General features: G+C 48.6%; 1 protein-coding gene across 1 annotated transcript in view; it reads left to right on the top strand.

The window, feature by feature from the left end:
* Positions 1-12,105, top strand: part of KSR1 (kinase suppressor of ras 1) — a 47,787-nt gene that overhangs the window by 19,108 nt on the left and 16,574 nt on the right. The window contains exon 2 of the mRNA XM_058817681.1: positions 6,146-6,286. Within this exon, the coding sequence (XP_058673664.1) occupies positions 6,146-6,286 (141 nt within the window). The remainder of the gene's footprint in view (positions 1-6,145; positions 6,287-12,105) is intronic.

Raw genomic sequence — 12,105 nt, forward strand, 5'->3', positions numbered from 1 at the left:
TTGAGGGCAAAGCCATGTGGGTGGCAAATGGAGTGACCTAATTTTTTAGGATACAAATAATTCCTTGAAATGCAGTGTTTTGCTTCTCTTCCTCGTACTTTGGGTCCTGTGCAGATCCTGTGCTTGCCTTGGAAAGAGCTGTTTGAATTTCTTGCTGATCTCAAGGTAGTTTGGAAATCTGTGAGATTGTGAGACTCTCCAGCTGAATCCTGCATTATGTGACTGTTCCTAATGGAAGCACAGATGGGAAGGATGGTTTTCTCTGTGGCTGAACGAAGTGTTCTATGAACAGGTTTGGATCAGATTTCACTGCAAATTGAGCATATGTCATGTGAAAAGGGTACAGACCCACTCTCTCAGTTTAAGCAAGCAGATTTGGTTCTAAACTAGTCAAAACCAGGCAGTGGTTCAATTCTCCCTGTACTAGAAAGGGAACACTTCACACTGCCATCAGGTATCTTTATACCTACAGGCACAAGGAGGAGTTGTCTGAACAGAGGGGGAAATGAGAATTTCTGAGGCTGCAGTTGGTGCTGGTGATGCTGTGATCAGAGGCTGATTACCATCCAGATAGCTGGGGGCATTCAGATGAGTCAGCCGCTGAGAGCTTGGGTTCACAAAGGAGCAGCTCAGTGCTCTGTGGGCAGAGCTGCGGCACGGTTGGGTTGTTGTCAGCTGAAGGGCCCTGCAGACCCTCACATGGAGCAGAACTGGTTTGGATGGTTGGCTGCACAGCACAGAGAAGCCTGTCCTGTGCCTGCAGACCCCTGGCAGAGCTGAGCCTTGTGTGGGCACCTGCACAGGGGCTTTCTGAGCTCTGCCCCAGATCTGTGTGCTGTATAACAGTGACATCCTAGGCCTTTCCCTTGCAAGGATCAACCCTGCTGCACCCTTTTTTCACTTTAAACTGGATGACTTTGAGAAAGTGCCCTGAAGTATCCTCACATGCTGCTGCTCTCCCAGTAGCTGGTGAGATCTTTATCAGTTTCTCACATGGTTGTCAAGCATGACTTCAGAGACAAATTTGGTAAGTCCAATTCTGACCTTTTATGTTCTCTTCAGTTCTCAGGTGGCCTGGAAGGTTTTTTGGTCTGACATAGCATTTGTATATATAATGGCACTGGGGAGAATAGATAAGAGTCAGCAAAAGGTGTGAAGGGAATCCACTTTCACTGGATGCCTTCAGATGACTCATCTGACTCTCCCCAGTGCCCTGTGCAGATAAACTCCGGCTCAGAAGTTTTGTCTTCTGTTTGAGGAGGCAGAAATGCAGAACATCCCTCACGCTGTGATCCTGGTCTGGCCAGTGCATGTCCTGCTGCACCAGGAGCTGCTGGGGTGCTGCAGGGAGTGCTCCCTGCCCTCTGGGCTGGTTCTTGGCAGGAGCTTAATAGAGGAGTTCCTTCCTGATTAATTCCTGTCTGAGGCAAGATAGATGATTTGCATTTCTCTTAACCACATGCAAGAGCTGGGCCATACATCGATCTGATCCTTTTAAAGCCTCAGCCAGCAGCTGGGTAAATTGTAGGGCAGGACTTGGTTGTAGCCTTGGAAGTTTCCGTGTAAGCTCATGTTTATCATCTCCTCCAGTGCTGCCAGGCTCCCAGAGATTTCATCTCTGGGCACAGGAGCAATAGGATCTGCTTTTGACCATGTGCTTGATTTGTTGATTAAATCATGACAGTTGTTTGTTATGGGTATTGCAAAACTCCTCTTCTAAACATTGCGTATGTTTCAAGTCAACAAGAAAAGTTGCAGGCTTCACTGAGCAGATTATAAGTTTTGTGAAAGTGTGAAAACATGGCATTTGGTTGTGAAACGTATGATTGAATCAAACTTGGTCTCCAACTGTTGATATTCTGAAGAAATCTTGGCTGGCACCTTTGTATAGCAGAGTCCTCCCTCTGCCTGTCTCCAAGTTAATTTATAATTTCCATTTATAATTTCCAAGTCTCCCTTGTTTTTTGTGAGTTGAAAATTACTATATTTGCTGCATTTATAGGGTATTTCAAGATAAGCAGATTAAAAACATGAAACTAAGCCACAGAAGGCTTCAGAAAAATGGGGAGTCTTCTAGCCTTTGCTCCTTTTTCCATGTTTATTTGGATCAAGTGCATTGGATTCAGACTGGGTTTTGACAAAGTGCAGAAGCTGCAATAGGTCTAAGTTTAATGCCTTTTAGTGACTCTGGAACAAGATGCCACTTTTCTAAACACAAATAAAACATAATCAACAAGAAGCTTGGGGAGAATTGATGCCCAAATGCATGAAACTTGATTTATCTGGTTAGTATCTCCTGAATTCTGCACCCCAGTGTCAGTGATCTGGTTTTTCAGATGCCTTTCTGTGCCATGTCTGCAGAAGTGCAGCTGAAAAACTTGTGGGCATTTGCTTTTTGTTTATCGTCCTCTAAAGTCCCAGCTGTTGGCTGGAGGTTATGGATATGGGTAGACTTGCATCTCAAGAGATCTGCTGTTTATTTTGCAGAAATAAATTAAAAAGTACAAGCGTGGCAGATTTCTCCTAAACTTCTTGGACCTGCTTCTCATCTGTGCTGGAAATGGGTCTTTAAATGTGCTGTAAGGAGATGACCATGCATCCAGGAGCCCCTGGCAGCATGTGCCCTTCTCAGAGCAGTGAGGACTGGTGTCCTGGCCATCAGCTGCACCAGGCAGAGCAGCAGGGCTCTGCCCTGGAGTCAGTGATGTGCTCCAGCTGCTCCGTATCCTCTCTCTGTTCTCGCCCTTTCCCATCTCTGTGGGTTCAAGGCAGCTGGAGTACTGCTGCTTCTGGTGTGGGGTTTGCCGTTTGTGATGAGTAGGACGTGCCATTTAGCAAGCAGGCAGTGAGTAGCTACTATTGGCTTTATCTCTCAGTCTAGTTTGTGGTTGGAGACCTGTGTGCTGGTTGTGGGTTTTTATGTGCGTCACTGAACCCAGAAATTTTATTATATTCTCAGAAAAGGGTTTTGCAACAGCTCAGCTATTAAAGCCAAACCATGTAGTTTAGTAAAAAGTCTGGGCAGGAAACAACAAAATGAAATTCATCCTAGGGGAGAAGCGTGGTGCATGTAGGCTGGGACGAGAATGCAAATACACTATTTATAGGACTAGGGGAAAACAAATTTGGACTTGAGGAGTAAAAGCGAAAGAGTTATCCGGGAAAAACCAGCCTTGGCCCTCTGAGACACTCAGACCTGTGCTGCCAGAGTGCTTATCCATTTTGGAGAATTCGTTACATTCCAGCAAAGGAGAAAAGCTCCACATTGAAATCCATGCTGCACAGAGTCCCTTCCAGCAGTGTCCTTTAGGAGTTTGTGCTATGGATGACACCTGGGCAGGGGAAATTCTTGAACTGGTATTTTTTAAGCAGTACCGAACCAGCTGAGGCCGGTGCCTGCTCCAGGGAGCTCCTGCAGGAGGAGCAGGCAGAGCTGTGCAGGGAGAAGGGGAGGGATGAGTGCATTTGCTCCTGACCACTCAGACCAGTCTGTGTCAGAGCCAGGAGTGCAGCCCAGCTCTGTTCTCTTACTCATGTGATGCTTCTGGAGTTACTCTGGGGCTGGCCAGGAGAACTTCTGTGAGGAGTGCAAAAGCAGTGGCTGTACCTCAGCCATATCCTGCCTGGAGCAGCGTGCTGTCCTCGTGACACTGCATGCTGGAATTGGGTAACGTGGGGCACACATTTTCTGTACAGTTTCTTTTACATAATTTGTGATTTCTCATTTATAAATAGATGCTAAGCCCTCCTTTCCTTCCACTGTGGTTTTTAGAACAGATTCTGACACCTCCAATGCCTGCAGTTCCCTGCTTTATTCTGGAGCATGTGCTACTTTTAGGGCATTTGCCTGTAATTAGTGTTCCATATAACGAAGCATGGAGTTCTGTCTTTACAGAGTATGCTGATAACTCATCCTTCTTCCAGGAAAAATAAATCTTGCCTGATGGGAGATCCTACACTAAAATAACAGATTATAGTCAGACTGCAGATCCAAGCTGCTGCTTTAGACACAGGCCCATCAGGGCTGGCTGTACCTGTTCCAGAATCACTGTGCAATCTTGCCTCTGTCCCTAGGTGCTCTGCAACCCTGAGGTGTTCCCAGGAATGGGGAAGGGTGAGGTGAGCCAGGGGCAGCAGCAGCTACATCCTGCAGTGCCCTGGGAATTCCATGGACAGGCTCACAAACACGCTGAGCTGTCTGCCTGGGCTGGATGTTGTGGTTGCAGTTTGTGTATCAGAACACATATCGTCATTGGCCCTTCCCTCGAGTGGCCTCTGCAAAGAGACAAGGCTTGGGTGATCTCTGTCTTCCTTCTCTTTTCCATGACATAGCTATTGCACAGTTGGGAAGCTGTTTCTCATTTGTGTAAGCTGATTTTTGGCATACCGGGGGCTGTTGAGTCTACAAACTTCCTGCAGCCTCTTCTTTCTGCCTGTCCTGAGGGGCCCTTGCCCATCCACTCATCCCAGTGTCAGTGTCCATAGAGGGGAAAAGCACGCCGAAAGAAAGAAAATTTAAACCAAGCACCGAGCAGGAAAATCCTTGGGACACCACCTGCAAGCTGCTTTCTGCCATGGCGGTGAACAGGAGAGCCCTGCGGACAGGCTGCTGCGGGAAAGGACGTGTGACATGGGAAAGCAGAAGGTCAACACTGAGGCTGCCTGTGACACATGTGTGCCCCAGAGTGCACAGGGCTGCCTGCAGGATCCCAGCTGCCCTGCTCCAGAGCCAGGGGAACTCGGGGCAGGGCACAGCTGAGGGGCTGGCGCAGAGAGGGCAGCCAGAGCACAGCCAGCAGCAGCCCCTGGGGTGACACAGGGCCCAGCACAGGGCACACAGGGCAGGGACAGAGCCCCTGGGCCCTGCCTGGCACACAGCAGCAGCGTGGCAGCCACTGGGGCCCAGGCACTGCTGAGCCCACAGCCAGTCCCTGCCCTGCCCTGCTCTGGCCGAGGAAGCAGAGCAGGGGTGGAAAAAAGGAAGTGCTGTGAGCCCCTTTATATAAAAAGAGGTACTGAGAATGAATGGTTGGGATTTCCAGTTCATTGTAGGGCTGGGGCTCCAAAGCCCTGTTGGGAAGTTGTGGTGAAAAGGCTTCTCTGGTTTCAGCAGGGGTGGTCAGGGCGAGAATGCAAAGGGATGGCTGAGTTTCTAGGACATGGCAGTCCTGGATTGCCTCTCCTGGGAATGGCAGTGCTTTGCATTGCTCTGGGCATTACAGGAATTGGAATCACTTCAGTATTCACACACTTTTTGACAAATCTCAAACTGCATGGCACTGCTGTCAGAATTTGGTGTGTGGGCAGGGACAAACTTGTTACAGCTGATAGCTGTAAGGAATAGATTGCTCATAAAACATGCTCTTAACTAACTTCATAGGAAAGCACTTAAACTGTAAGAGGAGACACATGATGGTTGAAGAATCCATGTTTGTTATTTCCTTTACATTTTCAGTCTGATCATGTCCCAGATGCTAAAATTTGTTGACTAAGAACATGTTTTGGTTTATAAATCATAGATCAGCTAACTTGCTTTGAGGCATTGTTTTCTTAGGAAGGTTTTGAAGCTTAAGCCTGCCTCATGGGAATGTGTGACACAGTGTGCAATCTTTGGAGAGTATTTTCTTTTTGATAAGCAAACATAAGGCACAAACAATACTCGTTTTTGCTGTTTTATTCTTTTGTGCCTTAAGTGAAGAATTCTGTGTAGTGCATTTGCCATGAGATGGTCAGGAGATAAAAGCTTTGGGATAAAACTTTAGAATAGAAGATGTGCAGAAATCATCTAGTCCAACTGCCTGAATTTTTGTTCTTTTAAGTTAGCTGGTTTTAATGTTGATTTTGTAATAGAAATGCCCATCAGATAACAGGCCTCAGAGTCTTTGGGTACTTTGGCTATTCCTGCCTCAGAACTGCTGTTGATGGGGGTTTAGAGCAGGCCCTGCCTTCTGCTGGAATGCTGAAGAGCAAAGAAGCTCAGTGTGAGGGAAATGCACTGCGTGGATTTCCCCAGAGCTCACAGGAGGATGTCACTCCCGTGTCATGTAAGAGCCCTGCTCACAAGCCAGCACACCCCGAGTACAAGCACAGCCTGGGAAAGTCAGCCCGTGCCCAGGAAGCTCAGAGTGTGTGTTCTGCTCCCCAGGTGAAGCTGATTGACTACATCCACCGGCAGCGGCAGTGCAAGCTGAGCGTGCCCCTGAGCGACCGCACCGCCGAGCTCAACAGCTACCCCCGCTTCAACGACTGGCTGGACATCGTCAACGTCAGGAAGGAGGTGGTGCAGGTAAGGAGGGGACACAGCCCCCACAGCGCCCTCCTGTCCCTTCAGTGCATTCCCAGCTGCCTGTGGCTCTGGGAGCCACGGCAGGACTTAATCACTCACTACCTTTGTGATACTAACAGTGCTGTGCTGCACTGTTCTGTGCCCAGCATTAGCCAGAGCAGGACTGTTGTTACCGTCTCACACACACACACGTAGAGCTCAGTTCACTGACAGTTAAACAAGGCAGAAAAGGCTTTTTCTATTCTTTTTCCCATTTTTGCCTCTGCAGGCCAGGTCACAATGTTCTCATTCAGTTTCCTTTGATCGCTAAACAACCACAATTTTTCTTTGACCTCAGCAGGAATCTGCCTGGGTGAAAAATTCCACAAATTTTCATGGAAGTTATTCCAGCTTGGTTCTGATGTAACTAAGTGGTCTCTTAGTTAAACAGTACGGGTCCAGGACGAAGTGGTTCCTTTTATTTCCTGCTGTTCATTTTGAGTGTGGTGCTGGTGTTGCCTTCCAGCCCAGCAAGGTTTTGGGTGGCACAGCCAAAGGTGCAGCACTGACAATGAGAGGACAAAAGCAGCCTGTTGCTGTGGCCAAACTGCCAGGCTCCCAGCTAGTGTTGGTTTCTAAGGTTACTGGAATTGCCTGAGTCTAAAAGAATGTCTTTGTAGCTCTTTTATAAATCCTTTGTGATGCCTACAGAAAGGAGGGGGGAAGAGGTGAAGGAAAGGGAGGAGGGAGGTGGACAGTTCAAATCTGCTACATCCTGCTAATTCAGGAAGCAGAGAGGGTTGAGACTGCCCTCCTGTATGTGTGGTCACTAAAAGGGGTGAACAAGTTCGGGTTTGGTCTAAGGCAGAAAGAATTTCCCAGATCTGTATTATTTTGATTTGTGCTCTCTTGCTGCCCTGTCCCAAGCAGTGTCCAAATAAATGAACTCTGGTCCTTCTGGGACAGAACTGTAAGAAGTGTACAAAGCACTGAAACTCCTCTGGGATTCTGAGTGTATGGTTATCTTTTAAGGGTTCTGCATCCATTTCATGCAGCTGCAGGCAGCTTCTGTAGCACTTGTATTAGCTGGACAGCAGAACTGCAACACCTTGTGGGTCATTAAAATAATTTCTGAGTAGGCATGCTGGAACAGGCTGTGAGCTGGGGGAAGTGGAAATAGCTGGGCTAATAAACTAAGTGCTCTGCTCTTGCAGTGGTTTTTTTTTTGGTCCTGTTATTTCACTGCTCAAAAAATAGCCATGCAGCCACTGTTGGTGCTGGACACTGACATCAGCACAGTGCTGAGCTGTCTGGGATGAGTTACCTTTCAGAAATGTCTCAGGTATCATGGGATCATTCCTGCTGTTGTTTAGATTTCATACAGCACGTTGAACTGCATTTCAGCTGAAAGCTTTCAAAATGGAAATCACTGACAGAAGGAGCTTTAATAGGTTAGTTATTACAAAGTCTAGAGTGGTGTCCTGCTTTGTGCACACTGCCTGTGACAGGATGGGGAGGAGCCTTTGCAGACAGAGTTGAGCAGGTCATGCTGTGAAAATGGGGACCCTCGAGTGGTTCTGGCTCTGGGCAGTGGAGAACAGCTTTCCATCTCTCACATACTGTTAGGTCGCTGTAAAAGGGAAATAGGCATGCTGGGTTTCCTTCTTAAGGCTTCCAAAAAATGGTGCAGAGAGGAGGAAAAGTGCACAAGTGTCACAGTGTGGTCACATGGTAGAACAGCCCTCTCTTCTTGTGCCTTTCAGGCTCTGAAACTGGAGAGGTTGCCAAGTACCTGTGGAGTCTCAGAAGAGCTGCCTCAGAGCCCTGCCCTGGGCACCTCTGAGAGCCGAACATAACAGCAGGTCTGGCACAGGAGGAGGTGCAGTGGAGGGCTCTCCGTGCCTGCTGCCTCTCAGGGACAAATAAGGAGAAAGGCCTGGGTTGATGGGGTTTTGCTTTTTTAAATGGTTCTGAGTCCCTTTGCATTTCTAGTGCTACTGGAGGGAGTATTTTCAAGACTGTGCTAATCTGTGACATAACACTGTTGAAAAGCAGCCTAATTGCAGGAGTTCTTTAGCTCAGCGGTGAGAGGAACAATGCTCTGTTTCTCTGTCTCCCCTCCCCTCCCCTCGCTCCCCCCAGTCCTCTCCCAAATAAAGCTGCCATGCAGGGAAGCACAGAAGCTCCCAGGCTCTCCTGTCAGAAATAGAGCAGCAGCTCCAGTTTAGAATATCTGCTGACTCCTCCACTCCTGAGTGAAGACTATTTTTGCTCAGTGACTTGCTCTAGACATTGTGAAGCTCGAAAGCTCTGGTGATTATAATTGCTGGGCTCCTTTATTTCTTTGAAAACCTATATTTAAAACGAGAATAATGACTGCCTGTAAAATCCTTTAGTTGTGGAGGAGATTACAGCAATAACAATGCAGTGTTTATGGCGCTGGGCGACAGCTAGAGCTGCCGAGAGCACGGACAGCAGCGAGCCGGTGACGCTGCGCCGGGTGCGAGGGCTGGGCTGCGACCTCGCGGGCCTGCAGGTACGTGGGCACTGCCAGCCCAGCCTGGCATCCTCCTTGGCAATACACTGCTGCTTCCGGAGGGGTAAGGGAGCTTGGAGCCCCCACCCCAACCTCTGCTATTTCTGTGGCTTTGTTACTGTTCCTCTAATCAGCTGCCAGACAGATTTTTATCATAGAAAGTGGCAGCAGGCTCTGCTTTGGAGCTGGGCTAACGTGGTGCTGTAACTTGCTGTTTAAGTGTTTTTCTAGGGAATGCTGGAGTCCTTGTTTTTGCTTAGGAGTTCTAGAATCTGATCAGTTCTAGAGATTGATTAATTCTAGAGACCGATTGTATGTGTGGTTTACTGCCAAAAATGATGTATAAATGGTTAAATATGGTGGGATGAAGGTGAGCAAAGAGGAACTTGAACTGAGACCTAGAAAAGACAGGGCAAGGAGCCTTACAGACAGAAGCTGTGTGCATGCTGTGTAGTCATCTTGAGTGGATAAAAATTGCTCTGAAAATGGTTCTAGAAAAATACATTGATCTGGATTGTCCAGCTTGCCTTGGGAGTTGGAGTCAGGAATTGGGAGGGCAATGGGAGAGAAGGAGGATGGGAACAGAGTGCTCTCTCCACTCTTGAGCTGATGGAAGAAGTCTCTTGCAGAGCTATTTACTGGGTTCTGAGCTTGGAGTATGTCTGTCAAATAGAAGAGACTAAAAAAATTCTGTTGGCTTATTTTCTTCAGCCTAGAAAGTGATTTTCTCTGCCTTTATCACTGTGCTTCCCAGAAACAGAACTATTGTATTTGTTCCCACATGTAACTTGTCACTGTCTTAAAAACTAACTTAAGAACAGTCATCTTCTTATCATCATCTGAAGCATGTCTGGGCCAGCCCTGCTGGCTGTGGAGCAGAGGTGCCAGTCAGTCAAGCTTGGAAAGCTGTTTTTAGAGTGGATAACTGTCCTGCACAGGGAGGGGCACATCCTGCCCCGGGGTCTGGCCATCAGCAGGGCTGTGCCACCAGGGAGACTGGGAGCAGGTGGAACAGGGCTGTGGTTGGGGCTGCTTTGAGGCTGTTCCTTTTGGGAACAGATTTGAGTCCCAGTTGTACCCTTGTGCCCTTTTCTCCTGCCTGCCTGTGAAACCCATCCCCAGCCAGCATCGATGCCAAAGAGCTGCAGAGCTGAGCAAGGCAGGGGCAGGAGCAGAGCAGGAAGGGCTCATGCCTTGAGCAGGAATTGTGTGCCCAGAGCCTTGTGCTGCCCTGTGAAAATGCCCCTGCCAGGGGTGAGCCAGGGCCTGGGGCTGCTGCTGTGAGCCCATGGCAGAGGGTTCTGTTAGCACAGGCTGCCCCAGCCCACAGCAGATCTGTCACTGGAGGAGCTGTGAGGGGTTTTGCTGAGTGCATCCTTTGGATGGGGGGTAGAAGAGGCAGATCTGCCTATGCCTATCAGGTTTCCCCAGCTGTATCCTCTCATCTTTTTCTGTCAGCATATCTGCATGAACAGGCCATGAGGACCGTGACTGGCTCTTGGGGATTTCCATCGGTCTGGCAGCAGGAGCTCTGGCTGACCAGCCAGATAGCAGAGATCCTGGATGTGCTAATTGTGTGTATGCAAATTAATTCTGTCCTGCAGGCTTCCTAGAGCTATAAAATTCCTCCAGTGTTCCAGCTGAAGGCCCTCCCCAGTGTAAAAAGCTCCTGGAAGATAGTCCCTACCACTGCCAGGGCTCCCCTTCCCTGCCAAGGGCTCCAGGTGCCCCTGGCAGCTTTGGGCACTGTGAACCCTTCATGCCTTGAGGTCAGCCCGAGGGATCTGCAACTGCTGCACCTGTCTGCCACAGAAGAGTCGTGACAGCGGCTCTCCTGTCCCCAAGAGCCAGCTGGACACAATGCTGTTCCTGAGCTGTTAGCTCCTCTCCAGCCTCTGCTGCGAGGTGGAACAGTGAGGAGGGTAATGTTAGGTGGAACCGTGGCCTGTTTATGCTCACAGCTTAATGCAATCTGGAAATTTCAATTGAGAGGCTTTCCAGAATGCCCATAAAATCTCCAGGAATTTAATAATACAGCAATTTTTCAGTGCCTTCATTGCTGGGCACCAGAAAAACACTGCAAAATAACTAGCAGGCACAAGATGTTCTTAAGAGCATCTTTACATGCTTTGCTTAGAGCTATCAGTGGGAATTTAAGCACCTTATGTAATGGGCTTTCTCTTCTAGCATCTGCTGCTTCATGGGAGGATGATTGGAGAGGGAATGTATTGATTTAAGAGGAGGCATTTGGGGCCTTGACAACTGTCCAGCTTTACGGGAAGAGCTGTGGCTACTGGGTCGAGGAGCAGGTCAGGCTGATTTTGCAGAGTGCCTGCAGCAGCATTAGCTACGTAGGCTTATCTGCAGGGTGGAATCTTTACCAAAAATAACCCCTCCACTGGGTTAGATACCAGCATTTTTGCCATGTTTCAGGGATTTAAGTTGGACACCAGACAAGATTAAAGACTGTTGTGAACTCTTCACCCAGGCTAATTGAGACTGACCCTTGGATGCACTGGTGCTCACTTTTCTCTCTTTAGACATGTGCACCATGAAGTGCAGTCTGTGTCTGATAAGCACTGTGTCTGATAAGCACTTCAGGGAGAAGTCCTCTTACCTGTTGTAGGGAGGAATAATTTCCTGCTTTGGACTTTTTAGCATCCCTTGTGCTGAGCAGTGCATGGTTAGGCTTTAGATTTTGCTGGCAGTTACGAGGTGCTGAAGATTGAAAGCAGATTCTGTCTTTTGCTTTTTCTCTGTTTTTAAATCTGACCTTATTAGTAGAGTACTGTCTGAATATCTTGCAGCTCTCCCTGTCAAGACAAGGTGTGCCCAGGGAGGTGGTGTTGAGCTTGGTCCTAATGCAAGCCTTTAATCTGCATTTTTAAAGCTGTTTTTAAAAAAAGCCTCAGCACCCACTGAAGAAGCAGGTAAAGAGAGGTCAGCTGGGCCCACATGTCTCACCCTCAGTGGTGAAGAGTTGGAGTAACCCCTGTGCAAGGGCCCAGAGCTGCACTGAGGGGCCAGAGCCCCCCACGTGCCCCTGAGCAGGGGCCCTACTGCCCCCAGAGCAGCTGAGGCAGGGCAGCAGCAGAACCTGTTTGAGAGCCGCCCTGAACTAGTGACCCTCGTCACTGTCACACTGCCTGCCGGGGGGTGACACACAGCCAAGGCAGAGCAGGCCAATCTTACAGGGATCAGGTTGACCAGTTTTATATTAAGCCACCACATATGTGCAGCACATGAGTGGCTGTTTAAAGAAAGCCTCTTACTTCCCCTCCCTCCCCCTCTCTGAAGGCTTATT

This window comes from Ammospiza caudacuta, chromosome 20, assembly GCF_027887145.1.
Source record: "Ammospiza caudacuta isolate bAmmCau1 chromosome 20, bAmmCau1.pri, whole genome shotgun sequence".
In the NCBI taxonomy this organism is placed as follows: Eukaryota; Metazoa; Chordata; class Aves; order Passeriformes; family Passerellidae; genus Ammospiza; species Ammospiza caudacuta.